Consider the following 16,399-nt stretch of genomic DNA (forward strand, 5'->3'; position numbering starts at 1 on the left):
ATGAGTTCACCTGAGTTATACCACGAGGCTTGCTCTCCAGAGCTATCCTCAAGTTCACCAAAGCTATACCCTGAGTGCTCTTGAGCTCCCCATATCAACCCCCTAAATTAACCCCACAGAGCTCTCCATATTATTTTAAACTCGGAATACCTCAGTTCACCTCCTAAGACACCTCAATTCACCTCTTAAATCACTTCAACTCACCTTCCAAATCACCTCAATTCAGTTAAAACAAACAACAATAATAATATTAATATCTACAAAACTACTAGTCTTTACAATCTGAGAGTACCGAAATACAGAAATAAATCGATTACATTATACTCTAGACACATATTTTGCTCTCGGAATAAATAAAAACAAAAAAAAAAAGTTAAATAATTAAAACATAGTGATAAAACAGAAAATATAGGACAATCAAAACAGCTACAACACTCATTGTACATACACTATTATATCATGTCTTGCACAGGAATGACTAGTCACCCAGAAATCTCCTAAACATCTCCCAGTGCATTCTTTATGTCACCCTGTGCCCAAACACCAAAAGGCAGACAAAAACTAGCTACTTAAAAGAACAAGAAGAATAATGTCATGAATATCGGTTGCACAAAATATAAACAAAAACGGAGTACCTCAATTGCCATCGGAGAAGTGGTTGGGCTATAACGCCCGATGACATTTCCTTCTGTATCAACTAAAAACTTGGTGAAGTTCCACTTTATTCTGGACCCAAAGTATCCAGTTTTACTTGCTTTGAGAAATTTATATAGAGGTTCCGCATTTGGACCATTGACGCGTACCTAAACATTATGGAAATGAACATATTATATCAATTACCAGAAAACAGAGGTACTTTCTGACAAAGAATAGAGCACTAAACAGACTTGAAGAGTAAGTGCAGAAAATACAGCTATCGGTGTACAAACTAGCTAAAGTTTTATATAATAACATACGGTGAAGTGAAAAGCCTTTTACATATCTGGAAATACTTTAACCTAATAAGAGATATGGCAAAAACAGTAGACTTTCTTGAAAAAACAATGATTGAGCTTTTTCCTCACTAAAGGCCAACATCAGCCAGAAAGAATGAATAAGAGAATTCAATTTTCTAGATCTGAAGTAGAAAATTAGTTGTCAACAATGTAGAAGGAAATACTAACTGCTGAACTTGTAACTAACAAAAGATGAAATCAACTAAAATCATAATACATTTTCGACAGTAGACATACCAAAAGTTTCAAGGTGAAAACTCATGACTACTGTAACTCTCGTGATTTGGCATAATTAGAACCTCTTCTCTGATGCAAAAGTTGAATGGATTTCATTATGAACCAACTACTTGTTCTTCCATCAAATAAAATTTTGATATGCTTTAAAGGCAAAGAGACTTTTTCTAGTCCCCACTTCAGAGTAAGGTTTGATCATTGGGCTTTTAGTGAATCATTGCTCACCAGAAACAACAATGTTTTACCAACACATTTAGCACATACTCAAATAACAGACTTCAGAACAAGAAAAAAAAACAGTTTGCAAGTCATTAACAAAAACAGAACATCCTCAGAAGGGAAAGGGAAAAAAAAAAAAAAAAGAATCAAATCCCAATAAAGAATTTAATGATTAGTCATCAAATAATTCTATAACTATATCAAGGACCTTCAAAAGAAAAATGTTTATTTTGGAAACAAGACAAGATTGAGAGCCACAGGAGGCAAAAAACCAGATAGTGTACCTTTTGAAAGATTGGATATTCAGCCTTGTATCTAGTACATGCAAATTCGTGAGCCTCCTGACTTGTCCCAGGCTCTTGCTTCAAAAATTGGTTGCACGGAAATGCCAAGATCTCCAAACCTGAAATGATAGGAGAAAAAATAAATTGGGAAGAAGATTTTCGAAAGCAAAGAAAATAAAAAACATTAAGCAGCAGCATAATATGCAAATAAAAAAGGTTCAAATTAATAAGTAGAAAATCAGAAAAGCAATGAAGAAACAAATTAATTAACGTTAGGATTAGTTCATGGCAAGGACAAAAGACATGAACAGAATAGAACCTACAGTAGGCACCCCAGGGTCAAGGGCATATCAGAAAACTGGAGTTGGTTTGAAAAGAAATAAGGAAATTAAAATAGAATGAAGCACTTGAAATAAGAAACAGTAAAAGAAAATAATAGACATATTGAAGATGACGAAACAATAACAGAAGGGAAAAAGAAGTGACCTTTATGCTTGTATTTGTTATAAAGATCAGTCAACTGGGAGTAATTTGAATCCGTAAAACCACTGATTCAAAGGAAAACATCACCAAAGGAGGCAAAACCAAAAAAATAAAAAAAAATATCAGATATAATTAAAGGAAAGAAAAATATCAAATCATAAAAATAAAAAATAAAAAAAACACCCAGAAAGAGAAAGAGACGAACCATTTGGAGGCAACGTTAACAATCAAAAGAACCTTGCCTTTGTAAATGCTAAGGTCCACGTCCTTGCCCTTGCTATCCTGCTCCAAACCAAACCCCCCCCCCCCCCCCCCACCCATTTGATTTTTTTTTTATATATATATTCTGAAAAATCATCCAATAAACTCAAAATCTAAACAACGGAAGAAGAAATGAAATACCTTGACAGTGAACTCGTAGATTGATTTCTGTGGGACTGATTCTGAAGCACCCATTTGCTTTGTTTCGCTATGCCGTGCTGTCCTGTGCTTTCTTATCTCACCTCCCTTTAGGGGGTTCAAATTTCGAAATTGGAGTTGGGATAACAATTAAATTAATTTACCGAACGGCCGTGACTGAAATTGCCTTACCAGTCGGGTATCGGTTTTTTTTTTTTTTTTTTTTTTGTCAAATTGATTTTTTTACCTTCAACTACTGTTCCAGGACAGTTATTATTATTATTATTATTTATTGTTAATTTCACACTGTAGTTAATTGACATTTGCGTTCCTATTATAAATGCATAATATATATATAAAATTTCTGAATCTATCTTCTAACGCCGTATTTTGCTGGGAATAATAATAATATAATAATAAGAAACTTCTTTGAAATCATCAAAGCAAATGCGCTGTCGCTGAGATGAGTTATATAAATAATAAAATATTATTAATCCATAACTGATCCGGTAAGTTGGTCGATTTTTCACTGCTTGGCTGGACAATCTGTTGTTACTCGTGTTATCTAAATTTAGCGCGCGCCTTGCCGCCTTCCCGTTCTAGTAGTACATAACGACATCTACAAAATACTTCCAAACACGCGCACACACATGTATCTCTGTGTTTCATTTCTGTCTCCACTTCTCTAGAATCATCCACCCCACTTTTGGTGGACTCAACAATTTAGGTTTTTAAATTTTTTCTACGCTATTAAAACATGTTCTCAATTACGCGTCTTGAACTCCGCTCATTGCAACTCTTCTATTCTATGACGTCAAATATCCGCCGTCCATTATTTTTCCTTTTTTCCTTCTTCTGATTGGCTCCAAGTTGCATACATACCATTGATTATCCGGGTCTCCCCACTACGTTGTTTATGCCCGCTATATCCGTATTACAACCCCACCTTCACCCAACTCTTTCATGAAATAGGGTCATACATATTTGAAAGCCAGCTTAATGCAGCTAATAATACAGTTCGAAACTTAACATGTGTGCGTATGTCCTTCCTTTACATTAACAAAATTGCTGAATAATAATAACTATTCAAAAAACACAACATGATTATAACAGTAAGGCTGGCTGTGTACACACACACACACACACACACACACACACACGAGACATTCAAGCATCTAATCTAAATTCTAATTTAAACTAACAAAACCGGTGAAATAGAATTTCAAATGTATGAACAACCAACTGTTTACAGCAAAATAGCGGAACCGACATTAGCCCCCCAACCCCCAATGTTAAAATTATGATAGAAATCCTATAATGGTCCGGCTTCCAAGAATAAAACGAGCCTAAAACTGATTATTAGACAATATCCTAGAATTAATCACAGCTGCCCTCCCCCCCACCCAAAAAAAAAACAAAAAAAAAAGCTCTCTATAGTTACCACAGACAATTCTGACCGCCCTCCCCTCTCCTTTTGCAGATGGGTTTATAGTATACATATTTATATATACAACCCAGCATGTCACCAGCATGCTGCTCCTCTGGCCCTTGGGCTCAGCTGAAGTTTCTATTACTTGTCCAGCAAAGAGAGTCTCTCTGTTTCAACAAGCCGCAATAACCCAGATCAAAAATATTGGTGGCCGTACCTAAAATAGTGCAAAGCAGACATAATTCCATAAGTTAATATGGCATCTTATTAGATGTATTTAACTTTATTTAATAATGCCCATCCACTAGCATGGGTTATAGCTCTCAAATTCGAATTCTATGTAATTGGCGATTGCAGCCCTCTGTTTCACACGAGGTGCATGTCCCGTTGCATACAATTCAGCCATTCCATGACATGAAGAATCAGTTCAATTATTAACAATGACATACCGATCCCTCACGTTTCATAAATACTTTTTCACCTTGGCCGCCAAGCGCCTGGAGCTGAAACAGCAGAAAAAAGTTTTTAAAAAATCAATGAATAAATAAAATACACTTAGCCCCTCTAAATTTTGCACTTAGCCTCTCTAAGTTTTGTAATATTAACACTTGCATGTACCTACCAACTACAGCAGATCAACTGCTAACTCCTAACTGAATTACTGATTACTTCAATGACATTGCAAGAACAAATCCAGCAACAGATAGAAACTTCACAAACAGCCAATAACAAACATTTTTGGTTTTCTTTATGAAGATAATCTAATATAAAGATTACACACCTCTTATTCCAACTGGAACTGCACCTCCAGAAGGTGGTCTCATGTGTCTGTGATTCATTGGCCTGGGAGGATATGCCCACCCTCGGTTTGAGTATCTTGGTGGCTCACGCAGTGGACCACCATATGAGCCAGATGGATAACATTCTCTGGCTTCGTCAGGATATCTTGGACCTGGATGCAGAGAGATGAATATTCACAATGTAACCAGAGAACAGAGCTAAACCTGCTATCATTCCTAGTGAAATAGACTTCAATGGAGGGACCTTACCAGAAAATGAGGGTGCAGAAAACCTCCAGCTCTCTCGGTGTTCATATGGACCCGGTTTCATTCTATCATGGTTATTGTAAAAGTTCCCCCCATCAAAATTTGGATGAGGGTGGAACCTGTGGGAGTTTGAAGGGTGTGGAGCCTCCCTCCGGGACTTGGCACTTTGACTTGCCTGAACATATGAAAAATGATTTGACTGTGGAGCATGTGGTGGACGTGGAGGGTATGGTTTGTTATGGAACCTAGGGCCATCAGTTTGTTGAAAATTATTTGACGGACACATCGAGTAACAGCCAAAAGAGCTGGTAGACTCAGGCATCTGCATTGGCATCTGATGATCTCTACATTCAGAAGCATGATAATGAACTGCATTGGTGGACACCGTTGAATTGATTCTTGGGGCAACTGACTGCTGGGTTACAGATTGTTGCCCATCATTTTGCATATTCTGAAAATGTAGGGGAAAAAAATAATAATAAATAACAGATTACACTCATATCCATATTCCTTTAAATGAAGTTTAGAAATCCAAACAGGATTAGCACTCATATCCATATTCTTTTACATGAAAGTTTAGAAATCCAAACAAGGATAGCACATACCTGCATGCTAGCTCCATTAGAGTAGGAGTCAGAGAATGCACATGAATGAGGAATGGAGGGAGGTGGTGGCAGAACCGGAGGGGGAGATGATGGCAGTGGTGGTGATGATGGGGGCACATCTTGCGGAAGAGGAGGGACAAAAGACAATAACTGATCATGTGATGTCTGGGCAATATCAACTAAAACGGTTGAACTCATCTCATTGTCACAAGTGGGAGCTACATCCTCCATTTCAAGCTCACCATCTACTTCTTCCAAGATATGTCTATGCTTTTTCATTGAAGGATTAGCATCACGTTCTTCAGGGATTTCAGAATTATGTTCAGGAGTGACGGCCTCAAAACTACCCCCATCAGAATCACTTCCATCATCATCATCCTTGAGCATGCGGGGCATACAAAATCCAGGAAGCTGAAAACTTGAATTGCTGAAGCAACAGCAATGCATCAGTAAAAGAGTATAAACAGTTAAATTGTTTAGACTATAAAAACGGTTCACAAAGTGCTACCTTCCATATTCATCAACAAGCATACCCTCCATGTCCCTAACAGGATCATCCAGAGCCCTTTCCGTTCTTGATGAGCGGCGAGAATAAGCAACAGCAGAAGATGAACAAGTAACGGTATCAAGTTCACGCATATGGTGGCGAATAATGGATTCTGGCAGGATTCGTCTTTCCAGCCAAAGTCTCAAAACCTATAAAAGGGAACATAAATTGGGTAAGAAATAACCAAAACACAATAAACTTATTAAACTATGACAATGAATGACAAAACATTCTCACTTGCCTTCAAACACTGCCTACGATTTTCCTGAGCCACGTTGCCAGGAGGAGCAGCAGCTGACAGTAACCTTGGCAGAACCGTCAGAATAGCTGAAGGTATTATACCACTAACATCACCTGGGTATTCAAAGTCAATATCAACATAACACCCATATAAACAGACATGTGCGATTGACAAAACACATCACAAAGTAATCATGCAATTAAACTACCATATTACTAAGTATTTGCACTATTAAGACATCTGATACATTACCTTTCATACCTCGAGAACACTGCATGATAGAATCCACAAGGAAAAACAAATCCACCCTTCTGTATAAGCTAGACTCACTTTCCAAATGACGGGCTACAATTTCCACAACCTGGTTACACAGAAAACTAGAATATCAAAAAGGAAAATAGTCTATTATTGCATTAAAACTATATTATCATTTTAAGTTCATGAGTTCACCTTTCCATAATGAATATGTTATATTACAACTTCATACTTGTAAAAAGGGAATGACAGTAAGAAAACATATAAAGTGCAAAGTAAGGCCATACTAAAGCATTCAACATAACCATGCAAAGAATAATAACACTGAATTAAACAAAAATTTAATATCTATTGACATTTCAAAGCGACAAACAACAAAACCACATAATAATAATAATAAATATAAATTAAAAGAAAAAGTCCTCTGCACATTGTCTCAAAAAATAAATAGCGCCTTCAGCACATGAAAAGTGTTAAATATATTATCATTCCAAACAACAACAAACATAAAAAATCAAAACAGAAATATCATTAACCAGAAACCCCACCTAACTTAATGATCACCACTAAATTATCAATGTTTGTCTTTTCTTTGAGGTCCTGCCTAAGGCATACATTTCAGGTCGCAAATGCTTCCATGCTCACAAACAAAATAATGTCGAAGCGAGAAAATCATCAAGGCATTGAAAAGGAGAAAGATTTGAGTTCCATCTGAAATTGACAGTCTCGTTCTGGCATTTCTGTTATTTAAAAAAAAAAAAAAAAAAAAAAAAAAACCAATCCCGCAAAGAGCCCGCAAGCAATTCATCTGTTTTGGTTAGTGGTTTTTCAGTCTTATCCACTCTCTCGTGATCCCTACTCTAATCAAAAGAAAATGTGTTTTGCCTTTTGAAGCACTCACAGACAAAAAAAATCTCCAATCAGGCAACTGGTATATGGCTTATAACATATGGAACCCAATAGTTTTTCCATTGAATTAATTGCCAAAATATCAGAAGAGAACAAAAATTAGATGTTAATTCTATTAAACAAAAAGTTCTGAGCATTATATTCACAAGGGCCACCTTATACAAATCCCCCCACACCCCCCCCCAAAAAAGACCAAAAAAAAATGCATTAAAAATCTTACAAACACCAAATGAAAATATTATCACGGCATTAAAATACCTAAAATTTCTTAAACTCGTTCTTTACTATATTATTTTGTCCATTTATGAACTTCTACTTAGCATATCAATATCATTCACCTAAAATGACTATGAATCTTACGTAAAGATACAAAATTGAGGTCTTAGTAATTATCCACAGATCAATCCTCATCATCAATGAACATTATAGATCTAATACTTTTAACAAGGTGAATCAAATGAAGTATGGAAAAAAGTAAACAATGATATTTTATACCTTAGAAGAGACACCAAACTTTGCACAGTCGATTGCTATGCGTGTTGCTCGACCAATGCTCTCCTTGGTCCTAGTCAATGATCCAAGGACAGCCTCAAAGGAAGATAGAGCAGCATGTGCTTCTGAACAACTGCTCCACTTTCCAACAGATTTTGGTCTCTGAGTCAGTGTTGTGTCAACTTTTCCCTCATCAGCAACTGGTGCCCCTAAGGACTTCTTATACTGTGAACGGGCATAGGGACTAGAGCTACTGCTTTGAACAATATTGGCACTTTCTGAAGTGGAGACATGGCAAAGCGAGGTATTGGGTGGAGAGACCCGTGCAGGCGAATCCACTCCCTCAGCAGGAGATGAACTAAATAGGACACTTGCAACACCTTTGTCACCCAAATGATCATCAGAAATTGAAACAGAACTCATTTCCTTCTGCTTTTCATTTTGTTTGATTTCTTCCACAGCCTCACACCTAATACAAAGATGTAAAGAAGATATCGATATTCATGCCAAAGATGCTAAAAATGACACTAACAGATAACGAACAAGAAAAAATGACAATTCAGTCAAGGCCAGCAATCACAAATTTAATGTTTAAATTTAAATACCATCAATGTCCTATCACCAAAGAGAATAATTTCATTGTTAATTAACTACTATATACCTGAAATACAATAAGTTCGGTCTTTCAGAGGTGAGGAGAGGGGAATCTTTAAAGAACAAACAGAATCTAGTATTAGTGCTTTAGAGAATAACCATAGCAAAATTAGGCCCACGAACTTACCTAGCATTAATATGGCAGTTGTCATCAATTTGAGACTTCAAAGACTCAGAATTCTCATAACTCATGCCCTGTACACTGTACTGAAGCTCATTTGAACCATTTTGAGGAGAAAGTTTAACACTTTCATCAGCCCCAGAGACAGGATCCAGACTCAATTCCACAAGCGCTGAAGTATTGAACTCTTTATCAACATTTTCAACTCTACTATCTTTCAACTGAAGATCCTCAGCACTGCCTTCATCCTTTAAAGACAACTGATCCAATGAATTTTGATACAATTGGAAAGAAGAATGTCTTTTTTTAGGATCCGGCAAAATATTTACTGGAGTTTGGGTTTGAACTGCAGTTTGAATAGTATGAACAGAAAAAGGCGACCCAGGAAGATCTTTGCCATCAACATTGTCTACAGACCCTACATCATCTCTAAAAGATTCCTGTTTTTGGCTATTACAATTCTCGGAGAGTTGATCACATGTGGGAACATTCTGGAGTCCCGAACCACTCCTTTCTCTGCTATCCACGGTCTCATGAGAACATTTACAAATGGAATTGACACAACACCCATTAATAGATGTGTTTATCAAAGATGACGCCTGAACAGATGCTTGGCCTTCTTCAGCTGCATTAGCTGACATAGCTTCCAAGGCACGATGAAGGCGTTTAGATGGAGGTAAAGCAGCTTCACCATCTGCTGAACAACCAAATGATTGATTTGTCGTCCCCTTCCAAAGCTGTGGCCTATTTCCTGAAACCTCACTACAAACCTTTGAAGGTGATACACTATCAGTTGATTCCTTCACTAAAGAAGGGCCTTTTTCAGTAAAACCTTCATCATAATTGTTTAATGAGGGACTGATATGCTCCACAAGATTGACAGCAGTATCCTTGGAGGGTTTTTCTTCAGTCTGCAAGGAGCTTTTCAACTCCTCTTCAGATGATGGTTTGCCCATTCTCACCCTGGCTCGTTTCACCAACGGCAGGTGCTCATCTCCATCTTCTTTAAAATCCCTTTCATCCAAATTTCCACCAGTATTTTCTGAACTATGACAAGTGTTACGTGTACTGACATCCACTTCTGTTGCTGTATTAATTCTAGCAGGAGGATCAACAGCATCATTACACACTCTCTTTCGATTTGGTTTTCTTTTCTTCTTAACAACAACGGCCTTTATTTGAAAATCAAGCCTTTTGCTTAACATCTCATCTCCATCCAAACACTCAAGAACAGTCTCAGAGTCTTCAACTTTACAACCAGAATCCACAGTGCTGCCTTCATTCAGACTAAAGGCATCAGATTCAACTGTTACAATCTCAGAACTGTTATCTTCAATGCTACCATTTGACATCAAAGCAGATGAATCCAAATCATTGCATTCAGAGCCATCAGGAGACTTCCTTGTTCGTTTATTCCTTATGAGGGATCCATCTAGGATACTTTTAGCTGAAATGCCCTCAGCATTCTTCCCCTCATTATTATATGGCATCATCAAGTTTTGCAATCTACAGGATTCAACCATTGTCGAGCTTCTCGACCTTCGAGTTGAAGGTGCCATTCTCTGAGTACTTTGTAATCGTGACCCTCCAGATCTTTTTCTCGAGGAGTATGTGGTTAAAACAGGTGTTGCTTTAGCAACCAAATTTTCAGAAGGTTGCTCAGGTAATGGCTCTTTAGCTGGTAATGCATCCAATTGTCTTCCAGCTGGAGAATCCTCAGTTGGGAGATTTAGACCATCACCAGCAGTTGAGTTGGAAGGTTTCATTTGTGAATCAAGAGTTGCCTCAGAAGCTTCTGTTCGATCCTTCAAGTGGGAAATCGAGTTCACTGAATTCCCACCATTTGCCACAGTGAGCTCATCACCAGAATTAGAATCAACTTGGTCCTGTTTCTTTAACTTTTCATAACTGTCAATAATCTCCTGCACTGCACGAACAAAATCAGCACCCCTTCCCTGGCGTTTCGTCAAAAGAGATTGTTTCTTCTCTTCCGTAAATGCTTCAACATCAGCAGGGTTGCAGAAGGCTCTGCATGAAAAGTATCCATTCAAATTAAGAAACAAGGTAATATTTAGCTCCTAGAAGAACTGTAAAAACACTTGGAGAGAGACAAGAATAAAAAAAAACTAAAATCATCCTTAAAAAAAAAAAAAAGGACCAACAGCATCAAACCACCATCATCCCCCCACCACCAAAAAATAAATAAATAAAACAAAAATCTACCACCAGGATATGTGGCTGACAAAGTGAACAAACAACTCCATAAAGATACAAAAATAAAAAATAAAAATAAAATTCATATACAAAGAAAAAAGGTACTAGTGTACTTATTTCAAGGACCAAAAAAACTACAATAGGAACAATAATTTTCTTTTGGATAGGAACAATAAGGGAGTAATAACATGAATAATAACATGAAAGCAGCCTTTCTTTTAAATGAAAAATAATGAATGCTGCATTAAGCGAATCCTCATACAGAAAAAGTATACATAACACAAACACAAATCCACCTGCTCACTTTGCAATAACACAAATGGATAAGCCAAAAAAAAATGGTGAAAAAACAGTTCATACATATAAAACTACCTGCAAACAAATAGATGTCATTGTTATCTTACAGATTAATGCCACATAAATTGCCACACTAGGAATCTTAACTTTTAATTAATCTCCCTAAGAAGGCATACTAGCCCATCAAAATCTCTTTATAACTGTGATAGCCCAACAAAATCAGCCTACAGCAAAGAACAGAAAAGTCACCGCACACACAACAAGAATGCAGGCTACAAATATATCAAAGAGTCCCTTCGGCAATCCCAAGTCCTGACATAATATTTTCCTGTGTATAAATATCAATGCAGATAAATTCTCTTCTAAATATATATCTTACCATAATTGATGTTTGATACTAAATATTTTTCAAGTACTAATGTTTTGCCATTATTTAAATATCCTTTTTGATAAGAAACTCAAAGTTATATTAAAGAGGAACCCAGGATTAAATGTCAATGCAATGAAATGCTCAAACTTTTCAAAAATATATCATAAATCCCATGGTTGATGTCAGATAAAAAATATTTTCATATGCTGGGAATATATTTTTCTCATGTTTCACAAGCATTGCTGACAATATTTCTGGGTATTTTACCATAACCTTATTTGAAATAACGTCCTTATTCTGAAAAACATTCTATAATTTAGAAAAATATTAACTTTGCAAATGAAATTTATTGCATTTACTAGAACAAACAAAGTGTCAAGGTGAAAGGACAAGAAAACTTCCTAAACCTTCATGTGCAATAGACCACAACAGACAAGAAATTTCAATAAAAAGAGAACATTTTGCAACCATCTGCAATTTCTGTCATATACGCAACTGGTGGAAAAACCAAAAAGACTAAATAACCGTTGGACATCTCAACCATGGTTCTATTTTTCCCCTTTGACAAAGCTGCTTACAAGGATAAATTCCAAATGAAGTGTATTTCAACATAGGATCAGTGCACTTGCTAGAAAAAGAAGCCCAAAAGAAATTATGAATAAAGAATATAATCTAGGTTTTTGGTTATGGGCACCCCAAAAAAAAAAAGGCACCTGCAGAAATGAACAAGAATCTAACTACAATCTTCCAACAAAACCCAGCACAAAATTGGAGGCCTCATTTACCTAAAAATTAACAGTCTTCAAATGAAACCTAAATAAAATAAAACAATTAAAAAAATGTAGCTCAGGTTGCAGCCATCAGCTGTCGAATGCATCACACTCAACTAACGCACACACTCCTTCAAGTAAGTGATAAATTTGCCACCCAGAGATTCATAACATAAAGAGTAATTTTTCAAAAATAAGAACTCAACTGACCAATTTAATTGCTTTCAGCTTTCATAAAATGGTCAATAAATCTATCATTTAATCATTTGTCAAAGATAAAAGCATTCCTTTCCATCATTGCACTTCCTAGCTATAACAAATAAATATCTTGCTGAAAACAGGGGGGGGGGGGGGGGGGGAACATTGCAATCAGATCAAATTGAGTATGAAGGTATGCCCATAACACTATATTATGAAATCATTCCCTTCCTTGGCTGCAGGATTGTCTTCCTAACTTAACTTGCCTCTAGACTTCTAAGACAACTCGTTAGACACATGAATATTCGATATTTATTGGTTCAAAATCTGTCCGGCATATGGAAGAAACCCGTTTAATATTGTTTTATCTCACGCAACATCCCAATTTAACTTTCTACTCTTTGCAAGTCTAATTACAATAATTTGAAATAAATTAGCATACAGTCACATCATGACTGTATCTCTATCATATTATATCACAAATTTGTTGTATCAACAACAAGCCATCTCTTTTCAAAAAAAAAAATGCCCACATCTAATCTCACTCACAAATAGCAATGCCAAAACGCTCCACTCCCTAGTCCAAACATTTCAATAAGTCAATCACAATGATAATTCACACAAAGTATCGTAAAAATTCAAAGGCTGCTTAGATATCTTGTCACATAGTCAATTAAACAAAAACAAATTGTAAAAAGAAACAAGCAAAAAACAATAATATTTTTGAAATTCAACATCTGGTGGCTTATTTGGAACTCAGCTGCTTAAGAAAAAATGCAATAGCGTTTTCAGCTGTAGTTTAGACAATTGGTAGGAAACCCAAAACACATAAAAAGACTCAAAAGTCATTCTTGACATAATACTAGTTCTACTGAATGAATTATGTGTTTCTAAAATGCTGTTCTAAAAGCAGCATCATAAAACAGACAACAAATTAAAAAAGGGCAATGAAGGCACCTTCAAGATGCAAAAGCCAAGGGAGACCTTAGAACCAATGCAACATAATGCTTCAACAATAATCTGCCAAAACACCTCAATCACATGTCCAAAAATAAAATCTACATAGGAATTGAATGCACAAAAATCTTGGTAATTCCCACAAAATTCCTAAAGTAATAAACAGGATTATAAGAAATTGTAACTAAGGACTAGCCTTATGGTGCCATAAATCAAACAAATTAGAAGGTAAAGTGTACCAAGGGATGCTAATCTTTCCATCATTTATTTTATTCAACCACCATTTGATTGAGTTTTAAGAAAAAACAAGAAAAAATATCCAATGACTGCTCAAGAATAGGCATTCAGGTTTATAGGGATACAAGCTAAGAACAACGTATTGAAAAAAGAAAGATTCACAAAAGGTGAAAAAGTTGCCCACCAGCCTTGACTACACCCAAGAATTTACAATTAAGAGAACATCTTGAAAAAGAAAGCTTCTATGGACTAAACAGAATCAACAACTTCAATGAAGGTAAAGACATTCCACACATAAGAAAATAAAATAAAATAAATTGAAAAAAAAGAACTTCCAAATCATCAAATATATGAACAGATGCTAAGAACTGAGCTCTATCCCAAGCATTTTTTGTTCCTTTCTAGCTAAATAACCCATAAAATAGCCAAAATACAACTCCAAAATCCTTTCAGCACTTTTTTCTCATCTAGCAAAAGCCGACGTGTTCAGAACACAAGAGGGCTTTACTATATACGCACACAAGTGTTTACAGAAAACAACTATGCACCACATAAAGCATGATCCACAATCATACTCCCATTGAATAATCAGTAACATATAGAGAGAAAATATAAAACCAACCAATAGAAATGGGTGTATATGAAATGCCTAGATATCAATTAACCCATATGAATGCATCATATTGTAACTAAGCAATCAATTAACTTGAAGGAACCAAAACGAATATGATTCACAATCATGTGTAAAATAGTTTAGGACAAAACACCCCAATATAGCTGAGCACTCACATTTGTTGTGTTCCAAAAAAGAAGACTAGTACTTTCTTCCAATCCGCTGAATAGCCCCACTTTTCCGGCTCACTTACCTGCCATTAAAAAAAAAAAAAAAAGGCAATGGTCAACCAACCAAAAATCAAAGCAATTTTTGAAAAAAGTAAAAAATTGTGACTTCAAGACTTCAGTTTGTAAAACTGAAAGTACTACATGCTAAAGAATAAACTTCTTTTGGGTACCAGAAGCATTTCAATAGCATAAAGAGAGAAAAAAATAAAATACCCATAGAATTTAACTCAATTTTCGACTTAACCAGAAAAAAGAATAAATAGATTCCTCTGGAAGCCCTCATTTTAATGAGATATAAACAAATGGCTCTGTAATTTTTTTTTTTAGGTACTAGGGTTTGGGAGTTCTAAAGCTGATTCATCAAATAATCTCAAAAATAACCACAAAAACTGACCCAACAAATAAAAATTATATCGATCAAACAGTCCACTGAAAATATAAGTCCTATCACAAGAACATGCAAATACCAATTACAGTTAGGAAAAGAATCAATTAACAATGGGCAAGAAATTAAACTTCAATACAGACCGAGAAGCACACCCAATTAACAAAATCCCTAATAAAGATCAACCCAGCAAGCCCAGACCGTACGCTCAAACCAAACCAGGAAAACCCTAACTAAATGCATATTCTTGAACTAACAATCACTTAAAGAACAATCTTTTGGTTGTTGAAATTAATCATGTAAACAAAAAGAGATATATGATGCGTTGCATACCGTGGCAGGCCAAGCGGGGAATCCTTTGACTTTGGCAAGCACGAGATCGCCGACCTTCCACTGGCGACGAGCGGCGGCCGCGGCCGCGGCTTTGCTCGCTCCTTTTCTCCGACTCGGCGCCATCGGAGAATTGCACCACACTCAATCGATAAAATTCTACGGCAACAAACGAGTTGAGGCTATAACAAAACAGACGGACTGAGATAAACACGCCAAAATTGCTCACGCGAAGGAGCTATTTGGCTCTGTCTAGGGTTCTCGAGGCACGATTTGGCAATGAAATTTGCAGGCATTGAAACGCACAAATCGCTGGAAAAGAGAGGGATGAGTATCTCAAAACCCTAATTTATGTAGGAGCAAGCAAGCGACTGTGTATGTTAATGTGAGTGTCTTGACTGTTTATGTGTAAATATTGGGGGTGGGGGGTTATCGTGGTTGAAGAAGGGTATTCACGCACAATCACAAACGAGAATTGACAGATATTGAAATGGATCGGTGGGGGCTTGGCTAAAGTGAGCTGCGGCGTAGGTTAACACCGCCGGGTGGTGGGATATCCGCTAACGTGCGCACAATGTAGATTCATTTTCAAAAAAAATTGTTTCCGATAAAATTATTTACCAATATCACCATAGTATAGTAAGAGAAAGAAAGAAAGTAAATAAAAGATATAATGTCTTGAGATAAATTTTATTTAACCACATATATATTTAAAGAAGGAGTAGATGCCTCCTTCTCTAGTGATACAATCATAAAAAATGATGAATAATATATTAAAATTAAAAGAGATAATAATTCTCAAATTAAGGAGTTAATGGGAATTATAAGAAGATTAGAGTTTGCTTGTGGAGAGATAAAAGTTTACTTTGATGAATATTCACATAC

At 36.2% G+C, this 16,399-nt stretch overlaps 1 protein-coding gene across 3 annotated transcripts; it reads right to left on the reverse strand.

Moving 5' to 3' along the window:
• Positions 1-221: 221 nt before the first annotated feature.
• On the reverse strand, positions 222-15,974 carry LOC18048816 (protein HUA2-LIKE 2). 3 transcript variants are annotated; one of them, XM_024189542.1, is made up of 16 exons: positions 15,518-15,974; positions 14,746-14,822; positions 8,920-10,941; positions 8,142-8,607; positions 6,735-6,843; positions 6,483-6,595; positions 6,203-6,390; positions 5,695-6,121; positions 5,093-5,540; positions 4,825-4,995; positions 2,618-2,694; positions 2,421-2,497; positions 2,219-2,280; positions 1,733-1,851; positions 636-803; positions 222-530 (listed from the first exon to the last, which is right to left on the reverse strand). In XM_024189542.1, exons 1-16 carry the CDS (start codon positions 15,638-15,640, stop codon positions 498-500), a joined length of 4,680 nt encoding a protein of 1,559 aa, XP_024045310.1. In that variant the 5' UTR covers positions 15,641-15,974; the 3' UTR covers positions 222-497. The 3 variants fall into 3 exon arrangements, with proteins under 3 accessions (XP_024045310.1, XP_024045309.1, XP_006444128.2); XM_024189541.1 differs by lacking the exons at positions 222-530; positions 636-803; positions 1,733-1,851; ... (1 more) ...; positions 2,421-2,497; positions 2,618-2,694 and adding exons at positions 4,031-4,260; positions 4,493-4,546 and having other exon boundaries at positions 6,744-6,843; XM_006444065.2 differs by lacking the exons at positions 222-530; positions 636-803; positions 1,733-1,851; ... (1 more) ...; positions 2,421-2,497; positions 2,618-2,694 and adding exons at positions 4,031-4,260; positions 4,493-4,546.
• Positions 15,975-16,399: the final 425 nt, after the last annotated feature.

This window comes from Citrus clementina, unplaced genomic scaffold, assembly GCF_000493195.1.
Source record: "Citrus clementina cultivar Clemenules unplaced genomic scaffold, Citrus_clementina_v1.0 scaffold_3, whole genome shotgun sequence".
Taxonomy (NCBI): domain Eukaryota; kingdom Viridiplantae; phylum Streptophyta; class Magnoliopsida; order Sapindales; family Rutaceae; genus Citrus; species Citrus x clementina.